General features: G+C 31.5%; 3 protein-coding genes across 3 annotated transcripts in view; 2 read left to right on the forward strand and 1 right to left on the reverse strand.

Annotated features, from left to right (window-relative positions):
- The window catches only part of LOC136973776 (ubiquitin-conjugating enzyme E2 T-like), a 290,402-nt gene that overhangs the window by 139,105 nt on the left and 125,053 nt on the right, over nt 1-26,244 (reverse strand). The window lies entirely within an intron of this gene.
- Nucleotides 6,462-10,301, forward strand: LOC136973882 (glucose dehydrogenase [FAD, quinone]-like). Its single transcript, XM_067268660.1, has 6 exons — nt 6,462-6,470; nt 6,613-6,760; nt 7,218-7,357; nt 7,428-7,602; nt 7,691-7,913; nt 10,088-10,301. The coding sequence occupies exons 1-6, from the start codon at nt 6,462-6,464 to the stop codon at nt 10,221-10,223; spliced, it is 831 nt and encodes a 276-aa protein (XP_067124761.1). The 3' UTR covers nt 10,224-10,301.
- Nucleotides 15,148-26,244, forward strand: part of LOC136973883 (glucose dehydrogenase [FAD, quinone]-like) — a 35,748-nt gene continuing 24,651 nt past the window's right edge. The window contains exons 1-7 of the mRNA XM_067268661.1: nt 15,148-15,229; nt 15,398-15,600; nt 24,263-24,452; nt 25,129-25,260; nt 25,341-25,462; nt 25,527-25,697; nt 26,080-26,227. Of these exons, the coding sequence (XP_067124762.1) occupies nt 15,148-15,229; nt 15,398-15,600; nt 24,263-24,452; nt 25,129-25,260; nt 25,341-25,462; nt 25,527-25,697; nt 26,080-26,227 (1,048 nt within the window). The remainder of the gene's footprint in view (nt 15,230-15,397; nt 15,601-24,262; nt 24,453-25,128; nt 25,261-25,340; nt 25,463-25,526; nt 25,698-26,079; nt 26,228-26,244) is intronic.

Below are 26,244 nucleotides of genomic sequence, written 5' to 3' on the forward strand. Positions count from 1 at the left end.
AGAAAAAAAAACATTTTATATTTTACGAAGTGACTTCCTAGTGGATTTACCCCCGAGAGTAACTCCTAGCAAAACACTACACAGAAAGTTATCATTAAACAGAATTATGTAGCAATTGACGAACTCTGTTAATTCTTCGTTATTTCATAGATTATTCGGATCGAAATATCAACAATTTTTATATTTAATTATTCTTATTTACACAATTTTTTTCGAATCAAATTCTCTTTGGCTATTATGATTTATAGATATATATTATTGTTAAGATAGCAATTTTCTACGTCGAACTTAATTTACATATTGGACGACTTCTCTACAATTAAAATACTTTTTTAGGTACGAATAAATTTCCAACTAAATACTGGTTGTTTTCCAATTATTTCGAACTAGCAGGTAGGCCCGGCGTTGCTCGGACAAAAGTAACGATAGCGAAGATTAAGATTATTACGTTATAGTCACAAAAAAAAGAGTAATTTCATCAACAAACTAAATATTTCTAAAGAAAGGTCGAATTTGAAAATCGAATGTTCTAATATTGTTCGATTTTCATCAAATGTTCTAAAGAAGAAGGGTCGAGAAAAACCGAACTAATGTGTTTAAATTTGAAAATCGAATATGTTCTAACATATTACTTTTTTTTTTCCTCCAGCGCCCGTAAATCTTGCACGTCGCCTTCTCTTGTTCTCCATTGTTACTTAACACTTCTATTGATACTTAACACTTCCATTGTTGATGGAAGTGTTAAGCCTTAATCCTGTCCCTCTCCCCGTGGGGAGAAATTTCGAAAAATCCCTTCTTAGTGTGCGTTTTTGTGACGTACCGTAACTATGTACTAAATTTCAACTTTCTGCTCTTAACATTTCCATTGTTACGTAACACTTCCATTGTTAACACTTCCATTGTTGACACTTCCATTATTACTTCACACTTCCATTGTTGCTTCACACTTCCATTGTTGCTTCACACTTCCATTGTTGCTTCACACTTCCATTGTTGATGGAAGTGTTAAGACTTAATCCTGTCCCTCTCCCCCGTGGGGAGGAATTTCGAAAAATCCCTTCTTAGTGTGCGTTCTTGTGACGTACCCTAACTGCGTACCAAATTTCAACTTTCAACTCCTAACCGTTTAGGCACGTCTCGATAATGTATGTAGAAGCTTTAATCCTGTTCCTCTCCCCCGTGGAGAAGAATTTCGAAAAATCCCTTCTTAGTGTGCGTTTTCGTTATGTACCCTAACTGTGTACCAAATTTCAACTTTCAACTCCTAACCGTTTGGGCTCTGCGCTGATTATTATTATTATTATTATTATTATCAACTCGTCTCGATTATATATATAGATTAATTAAATTTAAAAACACAATATGATTTTTTGAGATTTTTTTATAATTATTACATTCGCTCCAAAAATCAAAATGTTAATCGTTGACCACTTTATAAATTAATCATTCTCGTTTATTAAGAAATTTAAATATAGAAAAATGTTATTAACACTAAATGTGTATTTTTAGCAACTGGTAGCAACAGCTGGTAAAGTTTTAGGAGGAACGGCAATGTTAAACGCAGGTGTTTACGTTCGAGGAAATAAATACGATTATGACAATTGGGCTTTACACGGCGCAGTCGGATGGGACTGGGAAAATGTATTTCCTTATTTCTTGAAAATGGAAGATAATCGAGACGAATCGTTCGTACGTAATGGTGAGTGTTATCCTCAATTAGAAGCATGTTTTAAATGTTTAATTTGTTCAATAATATATATAAATACAAATATCAAACAAGGTCCAATAATAACGCAAAATCGAAATACATAATAATATTTTCATAATACAGTAGAGCGTCGATAAGTGGAACCAATTGGGGACTGGGGTCCTTCCAGTTAATGATTTGTTCCAGTTTCCGACTTTGTACGAAAAAATACATTAACCTGTCCGATGTTCAAATTTTTCTCCGTTGCGTATCGCTTCCTGTTGAATTTTTCTCCGTTGCGTGTCGCTTCGTGTTGAATTTTCGTCGATTTTAAGCCTAACGAAAATTTTTATAATAATCATCGAGGCTATCGTATCGTTAAAAATTATTTCTGCATTTTGTACAAACAAAATAAATATATTAAAGAATATAAAAAAAACATGAAAATTATACTTTAGAAGTAAATTTAGTATCAAAAACATTCGATTCAGCACGACACAGTCCGACTGAAAATCGTTCCACTTTCCGGCCATTCCACTTACCGACGTTCCACTTATCGACGCTCTACTGTATAAGCCAAAAGAATTATTGTGGATCCGGAAGTGTAGATCGAACAGAGATATGGATAATGTAATTAGCAACGCATCTGCCCGGAATGCAAGAGATGTATAGATGATCAGCATCAATTTAATTCTATTGTTAAGAGAAAAACTACGATGTACAGGGACAACACAAATGCCACATTGTGACGTTGTCACAATAAATAACTGCTTCTTACTTCTCTTATTCCTACGTGCATTGGCTTATTTTCATCCCTTCTTATAATAGTAAAATAAACGAAAACACTCAACTCATCGCTTGCCCTTTCTTATTTCCAAACGAATGGCAACCCAGAACTCACCATGGGGAGATGGCTACGTCAGAGTTCCACTAAGAGTTGGAAAGAATGTAGCTCCACTCGTGATTAACATCACTTGTGAAGTTTCATTCTTCCTAACTCACCCTTGAATAACACTGTTGCACGTTAACGATTCTTCTCGGTTCCATCCGGAGACCAACGTTTGCCTGAGAACATTTCACAATTTTAACGAAAATTGTCTCAGAAATGTCCCAAATTTAAAAGGAGACACTTACCTTCGAGCGGGCCGACTTCTGGTTAACGACACTTCGTCTTCTCTTCGCGATTCCGTAATTTTCTCCTCCAACAAAACGGTACTAACAATGGAATCATCCAACAATGCATTCTAACAATTGGTTACTTTTGAAAAATACATGACGCGTTACGTCAAACATTAATCGAGTTGAATTATTTCACTTCAGAAATTAAAATTTTTCTATTTTCTAATAAATAAACTTATAAAAATGAAATTTACAGATGCCAAGTGAATTCATTTACTCTAATGTTATCTTGTCTTTTGGAAAGTTCAGACAAGAATTTGTCTTACACAACCACACATGGATTTTTTCGTTTTTTGACTTCGGGATTCAGGGGTTGTGAAAACGTGGAAATTTGCATTAGAACAGGCTATTTGTATAAATGTAGTACATCTACCGCTGCAGAATATCCAAAAACGAATCCAGATGGGTCGTAAACCCTAAGATTTTTTTGGGTGGTTGTCCGTTTGAATTTGTTAGACTCACAACAGTCTTGGCTAAAAAAGCCCCTCTTAGATCTCACATTGCTGAAAGAGTTGAAAAAAATTATATGTAGCTTTAATCATTATAAGTAAAAGAATAATTGATATTAGTTTAAACGTAATAGTAACTTATAGAACTTCATAATCTGTATGCAATGCAACAATTATCGGAGTTTTAATGTTATCAATATTAATAGCTATCAAGGCACATACTAAAAAAACCATAAACTATTTTATTGATCATGAATGAATTTTAATAGAAGTCGCAAAAAAATGTATGAGATACATTCCTTTTAAATTTCCCCTAAATTTCCTAAAATCTACGCAACTAAAATTTCCTAAATTGAGGGCAAATCTGTAGATTTTCATGTCTGGTGTCGACTCCAGACATGTAAGCCAAGACCAGGCATGAAAATCGCAAGAGAAAGACCAGATTATCTACTTATGAACTTCTAATTTGTACCGCAAGTCATGTTATTTCAATTCAAAAATTTTGCCCCGAACGGAATTAGATATATAACCGGCGACTATTTCTAACAAGGAAAGTATGATGTACGGGGGCAAAACACTACTACACTCCAGGCAGGCAAGTGCTATGTGCTACTTGTCACAATAATGGCATAATGGCGCGTCTATTTCGCGCTATATCATTGTGGAAGTAATTCAGTGAATATAATATACATTTTTAAAAATTATATTTCTTTTTTGTAAGAATTATATTTAGTTAATTATTTTTAGTTTAATTAACTGGTTACCTAGTATTAATAACTGTATTTATTAAATAATTTAAATTAAATTTAACTATGGGAGGTAACGAAAAACGAAAATATAGTAGTATCTTTCCCACAAGAGCATTGAAATGCAATTTGCACACGATACGAATCATCAAATTACATTTGATGATTCGTATCGTGTGCAAAATTCGATGTGCAAATTACATTTCCTAACGTCTGAACCGGAAGTCTTGTTGAATGGTCTTGTCGTCCACTATCTTTAACGTAGAAAACATAGGGAGTTGACCGTCGGTAGCGACGCTGCCGAGTAGCTTGTTCGGAAACCGAGTTATCGTACGACAACCAGAGCAAATACGGCATTGAAAATTTTGTTCGAAAATCGAAGTTTGACTATATTACAATATTTGTAATAATTAAAGTGACTTTGGTGGCGAGTTCCTCCTCCGGCTAGAAATAAATGCATTCAATACAAGAGTCGATAGATATACAGTACTAATCTCAAAGCTACCAATAGCTCTAATCAATGGAAGTGGAGTAATAAATATTTCTGCCACTTCGAGTGCTGCAATCTCTTTGAGGAGTAAGTTTGGCTCGAGCATAGGAAGAGTCAGCTATAAAAATTTGAAATTCTTTTAATGTATGAAATTTTCTCGTGTTTAACTCAGATATTGCTTTGGTCTTTTTTTTAAAAGACCAAATTTTAGCTTTTAAATTTTAGACATGTATAGAAATGTTAACCAAGTGTTAACGTAGGATAGATTAAAGTGTTACAAAGACAGAGATTTAGGATTTAGATGGCTTTAAAGCTTATCAAGGTTAAGCCCATATCTTTTTTATTTATTAATATTAGATGACAAATTATAGTATGCAGTGAGAAAGGAGCTATGATATATGTTATTCACAATTGATATTGTGTTTATTAATGGAATAGAGAGATATTAAATTTGAGCCAGAAAAAAAAAAAAAATAGGAACAGGTTAGAGAAAGGGATTAAAAGTCAGAAGATTTAGTTCTTGGATTTCAAATATGGGCTGTTAGAAAAAAAAGAGGAAATTAGACTCCAAGATGAGTTATAAAAGTGGAAATTCCAGCTATTTAGACAACACATTCACGTATTTATAGGCACATAATAACTGAGAGGTAATTAGAGGATAATGAGTTAGAGGTAGGCAAATAAAATAAGTAAATGAAATAGAAAGAGTTCCGACAGTATTATTAAATATTGATATTGATAGTGTTTAGTGATGGTATGGAGTCTACAAGAAGGACGCGTTACTGATGTTTTAGGCCTATATAAACAAAGGACAAGTTTTCTTTTAACGAATATTTAACTTATATGTTCTTAATAAGCATTTATTTTATTGATAACATAATGCGAAATTGCTATTATCTTTTTCTTTTTTCCAAAATATAATTAAATCTTCATAATTAACTTTCGAGCAATTTTTCACGAAACAAAGTCAATTTTCTGGTGTAATCAAATTAGAAATTTATTATGATATTACTATTGACAAATCAATCTCAAAATGTGAAACATTACATGATCTAAAATAATATTACGAAAATTTTACAATATGCAATAAATCGTTTTATATAAATCTTCAGGTTATCATGGAGTTGGTGGAGAATTAATTGTTCAGACTCCAGAATTTCTCTTCTCCCGCAGTAAAAGCATACATTGAAGCAGCCGAAAGTATTGGTTATCCTCTGGGAGATTACAACGGGAAAAGTCAAACGGGTATAGCATCGAATAAACTTTGTGAATTCTATAAAATTGACAATTTATCTCCAAGTTAACAACAAATTATTATTTTTCAGTGTTCATGCCTAATCAGGGAACAATTAATAAAGGAAAACGATGGACTTCGCTACGAGCTTTTATTGATCCAATCATTGGAAGGAGAAACTTTCATTTGATTACATCAGCTTTCGTTACCAAGGTGAGTTTTAAAAAAGTTTCGTGAGGGAGTTAACAAATAAATAAGCAAAAGACGTATATTGCAGATATTAATTAATGAGCATAATCGAGCTTACGGCGTTTTGTTCAACCACAAAGGACACCAATTAACAGCATTGGCGAAGAAAGAAGTGATTGTAAGTGCAGGAACGTTTAATTCTCCCAAGCTTCTAATGCTGTCAGGGATTGGTCCGAAAGAAGAGCTGCAAAAATTACATGCAAGTCATATTACTGTGTTATAAATATACAATTAAATTTGTAAAATCAAGTTGAAGCGAATATATTTTAATAATTATTAGGAAAAAATTTTAATTCGCTAATTAACTGTATTACTATTTGATGTAAGATCTAACATAATTTCTCGTTTTTGTTTTCATTTTGCAATTTAAATTGCTAAACAATATTAAGTTCCACAAAAGATTTTTATTTATGGAAAACTTGAGTTAATGTTCAATGTTCTTTGTTGAATATTTTTAAATTAAAATTAAGTCGGAAGTGTTTTATATCATTGAATAAATAGGCAAAAAATGTTTATAATCTTAAAACTCATTCATTATAAAATTCAAAATATTTATATAAATGTTTAAATCTTTATAGATTCCATTGGTAGCGGATCTCCCCGTTGGCCAAAACTTACACGACCATGCCACAACTCTTAGTTTACAGTTTCTTATAGACTCTTACACATTCGCTGATCATAGAATTACCAAAGAAGATTACAACGAAATTTTGGTTAACGGAACAGGTATTGTTTTCTATTATAATTTCATAAATTGAATGCTTCTGTATTATAAAGAAGCATTCAATTTATTCAAAGAAGCATTAATAAATTTGATTATTTAATGTTTGGCGTCAAAATTGTCAACATACCAAAAGAATGTTAGGTTGGATTTCCCTTAAGGACTATTATAAATGGAGTGTACAGATTATTTCAGTTCGCTTATTATTGGAAAATCGAATTTGCAATAGGAATTGAGATAACACGAATAAGATTCTCTCTTAAATGATTTTATCCGAGTTAACAAAAAATATGAAAAGAAATATTTTAAAACATATATTGATAAGATTTTAAATAGAATTCTCTGCAAAGAAATGAATGTTTTTACAGGTTGATGTATGAGCGAACTCCGATTTTTCAAATAAAATACGGTAATCATTTTTCTTATATTGTATTGATAATATGACTAATCTATTTTCTGCAGGACCATTAGCGACACTTGCAGAACTAGAAGTAGCTGGATTCGTTAACACCAAGTACAACAAATATTTAGATTGGCCTGACATGCATATACTATGGCTCACTAATAGAATAGAAAATGTCTTATCAAATGCAAATGATGAAGTAATTTTCATCTTTTCTCTAAATATTTATTCAATATGTAACCTTTTGAGCTAATAACTGATATTTTTAGTTACAAAATACGTTTGATCAGTACAAGGATCATGATACCATTACTTGTTTGCCAGTACATATTCATCCACGAAGTCGAGGAAGTGTAACGTTAAACTCCAGTAATCCTTACGTGGATCCAGTAATCGACTTAAATATTCTTTCTCATCCTGATGACGTGAAAATTTTAGTCGAAGGTAGGCAATTCTTTATATATTGTAATAACAAATTAATGTGTTTTAAAAAGACCATAACTTAAGTAAACTAATGTGTTTCTGATAATAGGTATGAAGTATTGTTTAACTTTGGCCTCTACAAAACCGATGAGAAAATTAGGAGTTCGACCTCTGCCCTATGTTATGCCAGGATGTGAAAAATATGAACGCTTTAGTGATAAATACCTTGCTTGCATGGCTTTGGCGTTTCCTTTCTCTTTCCATCACTTCTCTGGGACCTGTAAAATGGGCGATCCCAATGATCCCACCACAGTTGTGGATGCAACTTTGAAGTAAGTGTATTTTACAATTATAAACCTTTTCATTTACATCAGATATCTCCAAGCCAAATCAATTTATTTAAAGACTTTTTTACAGTAAAAATTAATACAATTTACGTGGCCGGAGTTATTTAAATTTAATAAAATTAAAAATGAATATGACTTGCGGAGGCAGTAGCCTCAAAGGAAAGGTCGTCTCTGAAAGTTTGTAAAGTGCTAAAGGGCTACGGATGGTGAAAACGGCGAAAAGGAAAAAGAGAATACAAAGTTTTTTTTTATCTTTGTTAAGTCATATTTATTTTTAACTTTTTTTACCTCTTTGTCGTTACTTTTTACATCTTTGTGCATACTGTGTCCATTTGGACGTTGTTTGTTAATAGAATTTATTATACTAGTGAAGTATCTGATTAGTTAAGAGAGGAAACTTTAGTCAAAGGTCAAAACAAAATATCCTTCTTTTCACCTGTATGTTTCGGACGTGAAGACTCCTCTTCAGCAGGTTTACGTTCTATAATAATTATATAAGAACTTTTTAAAAACTATGATTTTATACCCGAAGGTACTATTTAAGATAAAATTACATTTACTTTATTGTTCAATAATAAAACAACATGAATACCGACATAAATATCCAAAAGACAGAGTGTAACATACCGTTCTTTCGCTTGTACCAGTATTAAATGATGTAGTGATATATTGGACCTACTCTGTCCCCAACTGCAATCTTATTGGTCTACATCCAATCCCTTTACAGACAGTCGTAAAAGTGATAAACAAGGGTAGACAAAGAGCCATAAAAAAGAGGAGAAAAAAAAGTTGAAAAAAACGAGAGAGAGAGAGTGGGAGTAGGAAAGACAGTAGAGGTAGGAGAACGGTAGAGTTAGTGAAGAGAAGACGTGAAGTTTAAAAATGAGCAAGGAAGGATAAAAAGAGTCGTTACTGCGTAGAATCGAGTTTCTACCGTATACGATCAAGTGTGATTAAAGTGTTTTTGTTTTGTTAAGATATTTGACTACTTCAATTCGGTACGACCAACCGGCTGGAGGGAATCTTTGAATGCAAGCTGGATTCTCTACAAACGATAAAATTTTTTTAAAATAAACTTAAATTACTTAAAATGTTAAAATTGTCTCTGTACGCACTGAGCTTGGTTCGTTATGTTTTGGTTCGGCGTTTTCCTTATTCTTATTTCGCTTTTTTATCATTTTTTCCACTGTTACTTCTGCTTTAAGTACTTTTCTACTCATTACGCCCTCCATAAATGATCCTATTCTATGATTGATGAATTTTTTTCTAAATTATCATTAATTTTATTTCCTTATATTCACAGTTACAATTATGTTCTTGCTCGTTTGTCTCTGTTGGTCCGTTCGTCTTGTTTAGTTTCTCATTGTGTTCGTTTGCTTTTTGCGCTGTTGTCTAGCTGTTAAGTAGTATTAAGATTCGCGATCGCGTTTAGTTTTATTAGTATTAAGTAGATATAAGTTTTCCTTCTAACAGGCATTTGGCACTAACTTCTATACTAAGCTATTCGTGTCAGCACTCAATTATTGGTGTTCACTACACTCAGGTTTTTTTTTAGACCCTTCGGGAAACTACGGCCTTACAGCCTAAAAACTGCATTCCAACATCAAACATAGAGGGTACTGTAGCCATATGTACGCCGCTCAGAGGGATCCTACTTTTCTCTACTGTTTATCTCCTCTGAATCCTCTTTCTCCTTCTTCCCCTCATTTCTGCCGGCTAAATACCTCGTGTACGGCCGATGTCTTTCTTGTATGTATGTCTGTTATCTTAGTTTAATAGAACAATGATTATTTGCACAGTTATAATTACAACAGCAATATATCTGTAATCATAAGCCGCTAGCACAAACATCTAAAACTTAGATCACAGACTCAAGTTGATCATTATTGTATAAAGCGCCGCACCTTCTACTCTATTACCGCCATTTTGCTTTTACGTACTCTCTGATGCACAAACTTTGTATTGAAAGAAAGAAATTTCACATGCAGTTCGATGTTTTCCGCAGTTACAGCGGTTCAAGTTACGTGCAGATCCAATATAGGCGCCGTTGTTTTATATTCAGTGTTGGATCATTTTATTAAATTTGAAAAAGGAATTAACACAAAATATATTATTAATATTTAATATATGTTAATAATTTATTTTCTGTAATTTTACAGAGTAAAAGGAGTTCACGGCTTAAGAGTGGTGGACACATCTATCATTCCAATACCCATAGGAGGTCACACAATGACAGTTACTATGATGATCGCCGACAAAGCTGCAGATATGATACTTTACCAATATCAAAAATAATTTAACTCCACAATTAAAAAGATAAACTTTTACGTTTTTGTAATGAATATCTGAAACAAAGCAAGTAAAAATAATAAACTTCAATATATCAATAAAAATGATGCCACATTTCCATATCGTATCGTATAATTCGTATTATCTAATACTTATCATAATTTAAAATTTCTCATACATAATGTTGCAGGATATAATACAATATCTTACAAAGTAAATGCTTAATTTTTAAATTACTGTAATTATGTTAATTATTATCTGAGAAGTGAGCAATTTATACTAGTCGATCGAGTAACCGTCCTAGTTTCATTTGTCATCTATATTCAAACGTGTTGTTACTACTACCCTTGGAAAGCGCCGAAAACGTAAAGGCGTTTGTGTTCGGCAGCTCGCAAAGTCGGAATCACTCATTATTGTACAACATGAGTACACTACAGCAGCTGAAGTATTTTGGCTTCTGTAGAAAAAGTGACAACGGATATGCTATAGACAGTTAGAAAGACTTTGAGTATCGGTTAGATGTGTGTCGTGTAACATAAGATGGAGACATTAAAAAATTTTAATGGGCAAGCTTGAACAGCTTGTAATGTTCTAATGTACATTACAACGTTTTCAGATAATAATTAACATAGAATACGACTATTTTATATTTTTGTTATTATTTGGAACTGTCGTATTACATTCGCTACTACAACTTTCCATTTTCAAACTGTCATTTTCCTTTAAAATTTTGACTTATGTAATTAATTAATGATTTCTGAAGTGAATTTTTACAGTGACTCTCAGCGTAAACTTCCAATTGACGGCCTATACCCCTATCAATGTATTTTTATGAAAGTACACGCATATTGCTAAATATTTACTAGATGATTTGCGGATCCCAGTTTTGGAGAAATCGTCTTGCAGTTTATTTATTTATTATTTTTCAGGAGAATAGACTAAACATAGACGAACAAATAAGGAAAGAACAAATTATTAACGCATTATTTCTACATTAAATTTTTAAATTCAATTCATAAATAATACATTAATAGGTCAAATTAATTTAAAAAATTTGTTCTAGAAGACAAACCTACAAATGACCTAATGTAACAGCTTGAATTTTTAGGACAATGTAAATATTGAATTAGTTTTTACGATACATTGAAACGTTTAAGTTTATATAAATTACGATAATCCTAAAATTCATCGTAAAATTAAATAAAGTTCTTGTTCAGCACATGCATTTGTTCGCCTTCTAATACAAAGTGTTTCACGTGAGCTTTTATAAATAATAAGCATTTTTTCCGAGTTATTCAAAGTTTTATTCTTATCAATTTTTCATATTTCCGAAAGATTTTTTTAGTGACGAAAAAATGAAGTTTGACTTATTTCCCTTCTGCGTGGAATGAAAAACAAATTTTAATGAAATATTTTTTTATGTTTGGATTTCCTATTAAAAAATAATTAACTTATTTAGAACGTTTTTTTAAAGAAAAATAATTTCAACAATGATGAGAACATACAACTTTTTAGAACGGCTAATTAACTGAAAGAGATTTCGAAGTTGTTAACTTAATTTTCAATTAATTTTTGGTATAGATCGAAATCAGTTGAAAGCAATTTAAAATTACAGTAGAGCATCGTTTATCCGAATCAATTGAGGACTGGGGTTGTTCGGATAACCGATTATGTGCAAAAAAATATAGTAACCTATCCCATGTTGAAATTCGTTCAAATCCTGGCACGTCCTTAAGTACCCTGTCATGGTGACCATGACGGGGTACTTAAGGACTGTTTTAAGGACTGTTTTAGCCAGTGCTGCCAGCTAAAACACGCACATTAACAACTATAATATTGGAGTAGCCCAAGACAGCCAAATATTGCAGCTCCACAGCACTAGCAGAAATTTAAATTTCCGACTGGAAAGCTTTCGGTTGATCGACATTCGGATAAGCGATTCTCTACTGTAAATTGTAAAGTAAATTTAAACGACATATTTAAAGAAAGATGATTGGACGTGGAGGACCAATTTCATGGCCACCCAACAGAGATTGATTATTTCCTACGGCGTTTCATAAAAGATCAAGATTTTACTTCAACAATCGACCACGATTCAAGACGTGAAGCAAAGAGTAAGAGATACGTGTGTTTAAATAACACCAAAAATTGTGGTGCATTCGGCCAAACTTTTCCGGTTACTTAATTACATAAAAATAAAAGTTTACATAAAAATGTTTGAACATTTGTTAAATAACTGAATAAAATAAAGGAATACAAATTAATTAGCTCAATAACAAAATCGCATTTTTTATTAGATTGTTATCTTTGCAAACGTACGAATGCATATACAATACTCATAACTTTTGAAATTGTTATTATTTTTTAAACAGAATTCGAAAATATTTTAAAAAATTGGATTGGTTCCATTTCTAAGTTTTTCCCGAACCACTGAAAAATGTTGTATGTGCCAGACTTTACTTTTACTGTGTTAAAAGTACTGTGTTACTACTTTTACTGTGTTAAAAGTTACTGTGTTAAGGCCCTCCAGAAATATTAAACTTTTATTATCATCAATTTTTTTATTTCATGCATATTTACCGAGTTACTGATTTGTAACACTTGAAGTGAAACATCCTGAAGAAGAACAAATAAAGAATCGTTTAAAGTTCAGTTGCCGATAAACAATAGTATCGATGCCGTTCATACACAAACTATCATGCCAAAGTTTGTTTCTTAATCATTATTCCATTCTGACATATTAAACAAAATAAGTGCCAACACACCTACACACACATCAACGAAATTCTTTTCCGGTTGTTTTACTTTTTGGTTTCAAAACGTAGAGGTTTGCAATAAACTCGGAGGGTCAACCCTTTTTACTTCAGGCAATAAGACTGTACGGTACTTTATAATACCATTGTGGGTTTCATCAAGGTGGTGCCGAATGGTGTAGACCGTTTATCAGTAGTAACGTGTTTGCAGATTACTACTAATTTGTCAGAACATACTGGAATCGGAGTTCGAGCCTCCAGACTACATTTCTAACGAAATTGTCATCGCAATTAATTTATACAGTGTTTTGTTTTTTTTTTATAAAACTTTGATTAATTAAATTCTTATAATCCAGGATATGACGAAGAGATACTTTTATATTGACATTTTTACTAATCGTTCCGGTTTTACTAAGCATTTTATGCAATTAAATTGCCTAGGGGCTTCACGAAAAAGAATTCCTTACTCGTTGCCACAAAAAAAGAGAAAAATGAACGAGGAATAAGCAAATAATTCTTCCTTTCTCTTAACAGACACATAATGATTTACTATCATTATTCGTTTCCAATGAATGCTTCATAATATACACTATTTGCATTTATCAGAGTTTTTGTTTGGATTTACATTTACAATTTTCCGGTTTATTTTTTAAATTTAATTATCGAGAGAAAATTACTTATTTGAATGCTGAGAAATAGATAAGAGAATGTATAATTTGTACTTTTCCAGGTCATATGTATCAGAGGGAAAGTATGGCGATCAATTGGAAAAAAAACGAACCCCCAAGATTTTTATATTTTTTATTATAAATAAGGACACCTTAAAAGGTCGAGAAATGCAAAAATATCGGTTTTTTTCCTGTGTATATGGATGTTAGTGTGTGTGGGAAGAAACAATTTTGTTCACCCTCTTTTAAGCTTGATAACTCCTGTGCTTTTTGGCAAAAATTACTGAAATTTTGAATGGAGGTTAGTGTATTAGCGAGTTTGATGCTGTTAAATTTTGGTTGTTATGGTCGATATGTAGGGAGATAAGGGGGTCGTGTCATATATCGAGTAGGTCCTGACTTAATGACTATTTTACTCATCATTAGCATTTACAACTATCGATAAAATCCATCCCTTTCCTGAAAGTTAAGTTTATTGTCATTTTATAATAATTAAAAATAGAAAAAGCTTTTAATAATAAAATATCGTGTCAGATGGCGCCACCAAACGTTGCCGGAAAAGTTAAGCAACTCGACTCGTTGCTGGATTTTAAAAAAATTTATTTTAGAGAATATTGTTATCTTCCGGCTGTGTGTGTAGGTATGTGTATGTTTTAGTCTGTCAGGGTCCAATAAACATATCAATATATATAGAAATGGCCATACTAAGTGTTTTAATTTTACTAGTAATAACAACAGACCCAAAAAGAGCTGATAATTCCCCTATTTGAAATTTGGCAGAAATACAGCTATACATGGGACACTGTTGCTATTTTGTTTTGGAGATTATAAATCAAAGAAGAAAGATCATATCTCAAGTAAGGTCATATTCAATGTAAATATTATTCTTTATTAGCATTTAAAATTTGTCTTACGATAGAAAATTAAAGTATATTTTTTGTTCTAATTTTCAGAATTTATAATTGAAAATTATTGAGTTTTTTCTTCATCCCCTTCGAGTGGCGTAAAGGTCGTGCCGTTCAGTCAGTTAGTAATTTGCTAATTATCAAGTTTTAATTTTTTTTTTGTAATTCAGGAATATTATGTCTAAAATATTTTATAATATTTAAATTTTATTGTTAATTTGCATAAATTTAAGTTTAGTCAAATTAACTGTCAAAATAAGTAAAAAAATATTTTAATTTAACCACCTTAAAAAATTGATTGTAATTAAATTTAAACTGGATTTTATTCATACTATTTGTTCAGTTTTTTGAGGTCAATTGCACGTTATCGACATTTTAATCCAGATAACATGTCGTTGATTCCAAATACTTGTTAGGTTTATTCACTTCAGTCTACAGTTAAAATAAAAGAGCAAGTCTAAGAAACAAATAATTAACAAAACCCTGACGAACCGATTTACATCGTTTCAGTAAATTGGCCTACATTGTGATTGCTCATAAAGTATTCTTTTAACAACTTTATAAAACAATCTGAGAATATTAATATTTTCAAAATTTCGGTAAAATGATTTATATATTTTCGACAATTTTCTTGCTTTCTCTCTCTGTTGAAGCAACTCGTGTTGAAGAATACGATTTTATCATAGGTAAGTAATTTTAATATTGCATTGAAGTGTCATATATTATTTTATTAAAATTATTATTAATGCATAATGTTCTGAATTATTTACTATATAAATTTAACAGTAATAAATCATATACTAAATAATTATGTTATATTATTTATTAAGTTTTGTTGTTTTTTACTTTACAAGTCGGGTCTGGTGCAGCGGGATCAGTATTGGCTAATAGATTGTCCAAAGATCCTTGGAATAAAGTACTTTTGTTGGAGGCTGGAGGAGAACCGGTCCTAGCAAACGACATAATTTCACTTGGTTCTCATTTGTATAACTCCAGATTTGATTGGAATTTTACTTCGATACCGAGTAAAAAAGTTGGTTGGGCTCTAAAAAACAGGGTAAGAGTATTTTCAGTTGTGTATTTTTACAAAGTTTTACAATTATTTTAATTGTGTTTAAAATTACATTGCATTAAAGCATTAATGTAATTTCAATTTTTTAATATTCACTTGTTGGAATACAGTAAGCAAACGATAAAATTTGATACTCATGTTATTCTTTGGTATGAATTTCATTTCAGAAACTCGCGTATATAACTTATTTTCTGTAAATCATTCAGACAATTATAAACAAGTAAAATTTCGCATATACACATAGACGTATGAATTTATATAGTATCTAATTTATAATAAAAATATCAAAAAATGATCTAAAAAGTAAAAAATTAAGACAATTCGATATATTCAAGCTTGCTTCAACAAGTTAAATTGAGTTTTCTTTCATATTGAAATTTCCGTTGTGAAGCAGTAGAACTCGAAAAATTCCAAAATTCGAGTCAATATCGCTGGAAATATCTGAAAGAACATCAACATATTGATATTATTATTTGTATTTAAATAACTTACATTATGTCTTACATTGCATTGTACGTATTAAAATAAAATTTAATGTAATTCGTAAAACATTCAAGTCATTTTCATGTAAATTATTATTGATGCCCTACGTGATTACGCCAGTTTGATTTATATGACATTCTCAATATTTCCCTTTTTAAAAATTTTCTATGATTATTTATAGTCGTCTACGTGGACGTTATTTATTAATAGGACCTTGTACTGGTGTATTGGCACAGTAATGAGAGTTAATTCAGGAAAAATTTCTTTATTTTATCACCTGTAGTAGCAATATCCAATAAAGGTCCTATTAATAAATAACGTCCACGTAGACGACTATAAATAATAATAAATTTTAAGGACAGTAAGGCTTTTCTAATTTTCTATGATTCCCTGCAAACTCAAAAATTATGGAAAATCCAGACTGCTCTTTCTTTACTCTCATGAAACAGTTTGAAAAGTGGACAATTATTTATGATAAAGCCGTAATTGTATGTACTGTACTTACAGTCTGTTGCAAAATTATAAACATATCCACTTTTTTGGAAATTTTTAGACTAAAGTTTAAAAAGTTGATACATTTGTACATGCAATCTATTATCATATGTCATTAATCGTATATTTATTAATTTTTATAAAACTCAAACGATTACAAAAGATATTGTTAACAAATGTTATTTTTTGTTCTGTTGCAAAAGACACCCTACTTATTTCTATTTTAAATAATTATTATTAAAATTTGGTTCAAATTTTCACCGCTAGAATTTGTTAGCGAGTATTTCAAATCATAATTAACGGGTTTTAGCAATATTAATCAAGTTTACAATAACATTTGCCTCGTGGAACAACATTGTCAGAGACAGAGATTAGTGAAATTTATCTTCTGAAAATCTTTGAGGCAGATTTCAGTTGTCGTTAATCGCTCTACAAAGCGCTGTAAGAAATGTTTTAGCACAAGAAAAGAATTATTTCAAAAACAAAAGACCAAGAAGACTAAAAAATTTAACTCCCAAAGATGAACGTAGGGTTTTTATATTTTTAACTATTAATAACGTCTCAAATTGGGTTATTTCTGCAAGATTCTGATGCACAATTGATTATGCTATTTAAGTTTACTGTTTAAATTTGAATTTAATCTACAATTAGACCACCCAACTTGGATCCGACGGAGTACGAAACTCCAACCATCAAATATCGTAAGAATGAGAACTCATTCAATAAACCAGCAACGAGTTGCTCAACTTTCCCGGCAACATTTAAAATTTTGGTAGCGCCATCTGTTATTATATATATATATATATTTTAAAACTTTTATATTTTTAATTATTATAAAACTTCAAAACGGTCAATTTTGAGGGGAGGAATGAGTTTTATAAAAAAAATTGTAAATACTAATAACGAGTAAAATCGTTATTAAGTCCGATTCTACTGCAGATACACACGGCCCCCATTATCTTACTACCCCCTCGACTTTTAGCCACAAAAATTTAATAACATCAATCCCTCTTATAATTAAATCTCACTGAAAAATTTCACAAATTTTCGACAAATAGCACAGAAGTTATTTAGCTTTAAATAGAGTAAGCAAAATCGTGTTCTCACACATACACACATATATACATACAGAAATTACCCCCGAATTATTTTGCATTTCTCGACATTTGAAGCTGTTCTAAGTTGAAAAATATAAAAATCTGGGAGGGCCATTTTTTGCCAGATTGCTTCTTTCCAGATTGCCAGATTTTACTTTCCCTCTGTCATAACAGTTGGGAAAGTAAAAATGGATATTTCGATTTATTAATTTATTAAAGAAAGTCACTTTAACATACAATGGATATAATTATAAATTGTAAATTATAATAAAATTTTATACTATAAATAAAATTTTAAGTAAAATATACGAATTGAATGTGCTAATTTTATGACTCAATACGAGGTGAAGTACGTGTGGGACCACCGGGAGGTCGGACGGAGTCGGGCCTCCTTTTCTCGGTCAACAGGTCGGTGAAGACCTGCCCACTGTCGAGGATGGCTTGTCCAGTCTGGAACTAATTACTTGTCAGGTCGAGTGGAGGAGGAGAGAGGGGGATCGTTGATAAGACCGAGGCGAGATTTGAATAAATGACACCAGTTACAATAACAAACAGAATTTATTACGAAACGATAAAGAACAGTTACACCGAATAACATTGACAGAGATATTATATACTAACATAGGAAAGTAGACGGCCGGATGGCCGAGCGGTCAAGGTAACAGCCTACCGCTCTGGGGGACCCGGGATCGAATCCGAACGGGTCGAATAATCCCCAGGAATTTTTCGGGGGGTGGTCCGTTCGGATATGTCGAGCCCCGTCCCTCACCACCCGGTCGCCCCATTGTGGGCCTGGCCGAACCCATAATGGGCCTTCTAAAAGAGGCCCTCTTAGTGCCCACAGGGCGGAAAGAGTTAAAAAAAAAAAAAAACATAGGAAAGTTCGAACCCGAGAGAGAGTTTACAAATAAGTGGTCGTCATACCTCAACAAGTATCGGAGTCGGATGACAGAGTCAATACAAAATCCGTAGTCGCGTAGAAATTCGGCGGAGAGGCTTCGAGTCCGGCTAGAGGCGGGAGCTACGAACGACGACCCCTTGGTTCTTGCTCCCCTCCTTTTTATTTCTTCCCCTCGTTAATTTTCTCGCCAATAAGCGAATTTTGTCTTTAGTTCCGAGTGTCTCAGTTTCGAGTTTCGAGTTCGAGGGGAGGGGATAGGTACGGTTAATCCCCTAAGATGGGTCAGTTTTTGGTTTGGAATTTGGTTATTGATGTCAAGAAAATGACTGATTTAAATTTTTATTTCGCCGGTGAATTCGAACTCTCACATACGATTGTATGTATGAAACGTTTTTGTGCATTTTGTTATTATACTTTTATATATTCAACGTGTCAGTTAGTTGCTTCAAACAAGTCAACACTACAGTCTTCTGTCATCCCATAAGAGTGAAGACATTGAAGTAAGGAATCAAATACTCCTTCTGCCGTTACTTTTTCAAGTTCTACCAGTCCAAAGACAAAGTTATCGGTGAATTCATTCTAACACCTTCGATACAACTTCGGGCATATACTATGAAGGTACTTTTTTTGCTTATTGTGGTTGATTCATCAATGAATCAATTATCAATGAAATTTTATTCTTGAATTCAACGAATTTTTAACCACAGTTTTGTTCATTTCTTCACTTATATGATTAACGATGTTAATACACGTATTTGTAAAATGAAGAATACGACTCATTTCAACCCTGTTGAGTTCTTGAAAATCAATTTCAGTTTCAAAATGATGGAATGATTGATTTTCCTTTGCTATTTTATAAGCAGTTCGAAAAATTTTTTCAGTTATTATTTTTTCATGAGATGAGAATGTTTTTGTAAAGTCATTAAGTTTCATTTTTTTGCTTTCAGCAACTATTTTTAATGCTGCTTTATGTGAAGCAGATTCTTTGTGATTAAATTTTTTTTTCGAAGTGATGCCAACTGTTGGTTTCTATCTTTGCCGGAATATGTTATCTCATTGTTAGCCCATTCTTTGCTAACATTCATTCACATTTTTTGCTTCGACTCCAAGAGTTCCAACCTTTCTACAAGGTGCACAGCCAAGTTTCATTTTTTCAAACAAAAATCATTTTTTTTCTTCATATGTCCAGAAGTCCGGCCAGTCATTTGTAGTTTGGCATTGTTTCTCAGCATCATATTCAGAAATATTAACAGGCGTCGTTATTTTCGTATGTTCTGTGATTTTGTCTGTGTCTGTTGATATTCTGGCCTTCTTATTTGCAGGACCGGTGGTTGAAAAGTAATTAGTAATTTTTTTCATTTTTAAGTACGGGATCACAGGTTTACGCTAAAAATTAAAAAACTATATATTTAATTTCTTTCTCCAATGATTTTTGACCATAAAGAAATTATTTACTTTTCGCAAATTTTCAAATTTTTCAAATTTATTCACTGTACACACACCCTCACAATGCAGTTGTGCAATGAAATATAAAACAGTCGAAACGACAATCACCGGTCGCAATTAGTACTGAGATTCCTGCATTGCCGCCAAATCATGACACGACCAAACACGAGCCAAGCAGTATGTCACAGTCACCACAAACTATCAGTAAGTTCGCAGTACACATGCATCGTACACAAGTTTGGCACATAAGCAGGAGCAGGACCGTCTTAATAATTTTGTTGCCGATCATCTATGCTCAACAGAGCGATTCAACACAGACCAAATATCGAATTTTCAAAAATTCTCTTAAAACTTTTAAAATACAGTATATCGAAAAAAGATGGTGAAACGCAGTTGCATTGCGTTCTATAACAAAAAAAAAGAACTGCTAATATCCATATATACAGGAAAAAAATACGAATGTTTTTGCATTTCTCGACGTTTCATGGTATCCTGAGTCCAAAAATGTAAAAATCTTTGATGTCATTTTTTGACCGATCGCTATACTTTCCATTTGTTACATGTAACAGCTGGAAAAGTAAAAAGAACTACAAAATTATAAAAATATTTAATATTTTTGTGATACATGTGTGTTTCGCGTAACGAATTGGAAAACACTGCTCTAGAATATAACTATCGAAAATATATCTTTTTATACATAAAATAATTTAAAAGGAAATAAATTTAATTATAGATTTTTCAATTATGTTCATGTTTCATTTGCTTACATCATTTTGTTATTTGTTTTTGCATAATTTTCATCATATAATTATAAGATATGCTGTTTCCACATTTCTTCTTTAACCTTCTTTAATAATTATAATAATTTATTGCATATTACTTATCGTGTAGATATAATTTTTAGATGAGAATTTTATTTCAATATTAAAACAAAAATTTACTTTTAAATTCCTGAAGAAAGTGAAAGACACGGTGACCCAATTAGGTTATAAAGTAATTATGTAGCGATTTATGTGATAATGACTATAAATAAATTACAGTGTCATAAATTGACTATTGCCATTCCTTAAGTGTCAAGTTTAGCACTCAAGGAAGTAAATGAACATTTTTCGAATGTTTTTGTTATGTTCGATGACGTGATAAATTTATATTGACTTATCGCTCTTTGCTTTGATGACTAAAAAATTGGTAATTTTACAGGGAAAGCATGTAAAATTCTAAATGACTAAAAGTTCAATACGAACTTTGATAACACACGTCTGATCTTTGATAAGAATCCAATGGAGATAGAAATATGATATTTAACATGATAAAAGTATTCTACCTAAAGAGTTTATTTGTTCAAATAAAAACAGGAGAATCGGTTTTACTTTCCCGCATATGTACGGGGTATAAAGGAGGGAAAGTATGGCGATCGGTCAAATAATGACCCTAAGATTTTTATATTTTTGTACTCGAAGGATCTTAAAAAGTCGAGGAATGCAAAAATTTGGATTTTTTTCCTGTGTACAGTATGTGGATGTTTATAGTGTGAGGCGGCACTATTTTGTTCATCCAATTTAAAAGTTAATAACTCCCGTGATTTTTGTCGAAAACTTCTGAAATTTTGCACGGAAGTTTGTGTGTTAGATGGAATGATGTTATTAAATTTTGGTAATTAAAATCGAGGGGTTGGGGAGATAGAGGGGAATCGTGAGTCTATCTCAAGTTGGGTCAAACATGATGAAGATTTTACTTGTTATCATAATTTACAATTTTTTATAAAACCTCTCTTTACTATCAGAATTGAACTTTTATACGTTTTATAATAATTAATTATATAAAAAGTTTTAAATAAAATGTAACAGGTGGTTCCATACGCAGTTTTGAATGTTGCCAGGAAAGTTAGACAACTCATTGCTGGAGTTTTTTAGTTGTGCCATTATCAAATCATCAAGTGATATATATATTAAAGGAGAAAATATCATTTAGTGTTTAGCGTAACCTGAGACATTTATCATTGGGTGAGTGGGATCCCATGGAGGTAGATTTTTCTGATTGATTCCCAAACTTTCTACGTCTGTGTACCCCTTCTATAATTTTCGTAACGCTGAGTACCCCTCGTAAAAAAAATTGCATATACTTTAATAACAATCAAAATATATTTATTTTTTCCTTTTTTAGTACATAAACAAAATAATAATACTGTAAACAAAAAATTAAATTTTTTCATAATAAAATATAAATAAAAGTTATATTATAAATAACATTTAGTAGAACCAATGAGAAAGATGAAATTTTTTATGTTGAGACGACAGATCATCATAATTTCGTTCCCTAGTTGTTAATTTTAATTTGAGATGTGGTCCCACATCCAAAAGTCTGTTCCTTTTTTCGACTTAATGTTTACAAATGCTGAAAAAGCAACTTCACATAGATATGAAGTTGGAAAAGGCAAGATGTATTTCGGGACTTTTTCTGTTAAAACCAGACACACTTGTTGCATTTGTAACCAGAATTATGTTAAAGTACACTCTTTATGTTTATTTTTCAAGAATCCGTCTGAAGCTAATCCCAACAATTGCTCTTCTTCCGCATGCGACAAACCTTCTGGCATGGATGTTGTATTAATGTTAAACGGATATCTTATCCATTCAATATTTTTGTTTAAATCAGGAAAATAGTTTTTTAAGTCCACTTGTAAACTCTTTATATGCTGTGTTATGCATTTCAGAGCATCAGCATCAATTTTAGCAGCCGAACTTGTTATAAACTCATCAAGAGAGGAAAACGAGTCCACTTCTCCATTATCAACTTTTTTTTGCCATAAATTTAGTTTTGTGATGGTAGCATTCACCTTTATCTTGAACGTCAAACATGAAATTTCTTTACCTTGCAACGATAAGTTGAGGCAATTTAAAACAGAAAATATATCTGCTAAGTATGCCAGTTTACAAAGCCATGGTGAGTGTGATCCTAGAAATAGTTTACATGTCTTTCCAGTCATGTAAACAATTTCTCGGCTCAAATCTATCATTAAAAAAACTTGAAGTTTATGTCTAAGTTCAAATAATCGGTTTAGAATTTTCCTTCCAAATAGCCAACGAACATCGGTATGAAAAAGATGGTGAGTATGACTACTTCCCATTTCTTCACACATTTGCGAAAAAAAGTCGTGCATTCAAAGAACGGCCTTTAATGTAGTTAATGATTTTCACGCTTTCATCCAGAACTTTCTGTAGATCAGCGGGCATGTTACGTGTTGCCAAAGCTTCTGTGTGTAAGCAGCAATGTGGGGATATGACATTTAGGGCAACATTTTGAATTCTTGCAACGATCCCTTTATTAATTCCGAACATACTTTTCGCTCCATCTGTGCTTATTCCAACACATCTATTCCAATCAATTTCGTTCTCTTGCATAAATTTATTCATAACATTAAAGATACCTTCTCCTGTTGTGTGACCTGATAAAGGCTGACAAAATAAAAAGTTGTCATGAATTTCTTGATCCTTTTCGTATCTAACGAACGCCATAAGATTTGCAAAATTCGCAATTTCAGTGGACTCATCGACTTGCAATGCATAATAACGACTTTTAGAAATATCAGACAATAACATCTGTTTTACGTGAAATTTATTAATAGTATAATTTTAAATTAAAACAATTTCTTAAAAATCTTTATCCTGAATAAAATTTAAATTATCTTTTTCTGAATATAAATCAAAATACTTTTCTAATGAATACAACGTTTATTTCTGTTTCCCTTCAAATCTTTTTCTTTTTTAGTTTTTATATCTTCTATATGAGCAGATCACAGACCAAATCGATTAACTTCACTCTTTGAATTTTTAGATTTTAGTGCCAAAGCACTCCATTCATCCATAACTTTTTATCTTTAAAATAAATTTCCTTAATATTAACACCACTAAATAACAAAACTTCTACGCCCGTGGAATAATAAATAATTTTATTAGAATCCAATGTGATTAACTCCAAACATTTAAATAAATCGTTACAATAATGCAATTCAAACACTTACATGTAATTGCTGAAGTCATTTTTAATACAACATTCTTTTTTAAAAGGAGTTAATTTTTTTAAATGTTCAATACAGTATATTCTTTTGTCAATTTATGTACTTTTCATTTGATAAAATTAATCGATTTGGCAAATGAGAGACTCATACATGAATACTTTTAAATTTAAATATAGAAAAATGTTATTAACACTAAATGTGTATTTTTAGAAACTGGTAGCAACAGCTGGTAAAGTTTTAGGAGGAACGGCAATGATAAACGCAGGTATTTACCATCGAGGGAATAAATATGATTACGATAATTGGGCTTTACACGGCGCAGTCGGATGGGACTGGGAAAATGTATTTCCTTATTTCTTGAAAATGGAAGATAATCGAGACGAATCGTTCGTACGTAATGGTGAGTGTTATCCTCAATTAGAAGCATGTTTTAAATGTTTAATTTGTTCAATAATATATATAAATACAAATATCAAACATGGTTCAATAATAACGCAAAATTGAAATACATAATAATATTTTCATAATATTAGCGAACAGAATTAAGCCGAATTATTTTCGGACTATAAATTTTTTCGGAAGTGGCGATCGAATTGATGATGAGTTAGAGGTAGAGAAATAAAATAAGTAAATGAAGGACAGCAAAAGTTCCGACAGTATTATTAAATATTGATATTGATAGTGATTAGTGGTGATATAGAGTCTACAAGAAGGACGCGTTACTGATGTTTTAGGCCTATATAAACAAAGGACAAGTTTTCTTTTAACGAATATTTAACTTATATGTTCTTAATAAGCATTTATTTTATTGATAACATAATGCTAAATTGCCTTTATCTTTTTCTTTTTTCCAAAATATAATTAAATCTTCATAATTAACTTTCAAGCAATTTTTCACGAAACAAAGTCAATTTTCTGGTGTAATCAAATTATAAATTTATTATTACATGCATTAGAGTATTAAACATGATTTTACTATTGACGAATTAATCTCAAAATGTGAAACATTACATGATCTAAAATAACATTACGAAAATTTTACAATATGCAATAAATCGTTTTATATAAATCTTCAGGTTATCACGGAGTTGGTGGAGAATTAATTGTTCAGACTCCAGAATTTCTTTCTCCTGCAGTAAAAGCATACATTGAAGCAGCCGAAAGTATTGGTTATCCTCTGGGAGATTACAACGGGAAAAGTCAAACGGGTATAGCATCGAATAAACTTTGTGAATTCTATAAAATTGACAATTTATCTCCAAGTTAACAACAAATTATTATTTTTCAGTGTTCATGCCTAATCAAGGAACAATTAATAAAGGAAAACGATGGACTTCGCTACGAGCTTTTATTGATCCAATCATTGGAAGGAGAAACTTTCATTTGATTACATCAGCTTTCGTTACCAAGGTAAGTTTTAAAAAAGTTTCGTGAGGGAGTTAAGAAATAAATAAGCAAAAGACGAATATTGCAGATATTAATTAATGAGCATAATCGAGCTTACGGCGTTTTGTTCAACCACAAAGGACACCAATTAACAGCATTGGCGAAGAAAGAAGTGATTGTAAGTGCAGGAACGTTCAATTCTCCCAAGCTTCTAATGCTGTCAGGGGTTGGTCAGAAAGAAGAGCTGCAAAAATTACATGTAAGTCATATTACGTGTTATAAATATAAATATACAATTAAATTTGTAAAATCAAGTTGAAGCAAATATATTTTAATAATTATTAGGAAAAAATTTTAATTCGCTAATAACTGTATTACTATTTGATGTAAGATCTAACATAATTTCTCGTTTTTGTTTTCATTTTGCAATTTAAATTGCTAAACAATATTAAGTTCCACAAAAGATTTTTATTTATGGAAAACTTGAGTTAATGTTCAATGTACTTGTTGAATATTTTTAAACTAAAATTAAGTCGAAAGTGTTTTATATCATTGAATAAATAGGCAAAAAATGTTTAAAATCTTAAAACTCATTCATTATAAAATTTAAAATATTTATATAAATGTTTAAATCTTTATAGATTCCATTGGTAGCGGATCTCCCCGTTGGCCAAAACTTACACGACCATGCCACAACTCTTAGTTTACAGTTTCTTATAGACTCTTACACATTCGCTGATCATAGAATTACCAAAGAAGATTACAACGAAATTTTGGTTAACGGAACAGGTATTGTTTTCTATTAT

The sequence above is a fragment of the Centruroides vittatus genome, unplaced genomic scaffold (assembly GCF_030686945.1).
Source record: "Centruroides vittatus isolate TY-2023 unplaced genomic scaffold, ASM3068694v2 contig_329, whole genome shotgun sequence".
Classification (NCBI taxonomy): domain Eukaryota; kingdom Metazoa; phylum Arthropoda; class Arachnida; order Scorpiones; family Buthidae; genus Centruroides; species Centruroides vittatus.

Bases quoted from the DNA above. Each gene is read 5' to 3' on its own strand.
- LOC136973882 (XM_067268660.1), top strand. The intron at 6,761-7,217 runs GTATTGTTTTCT...TATTTTCTGCAG, and splicing joins AATTTTGGTTAACGGAACAG to GACCATTAGCGACACTTGCA. The intron at 7,603-7,690 runs GTAGGCAATTCT...TTCTGATAATAG, and splicing joins CGTGAAAATTTTAGTCGAAG to GTATGAAGTATTGTTTAACT.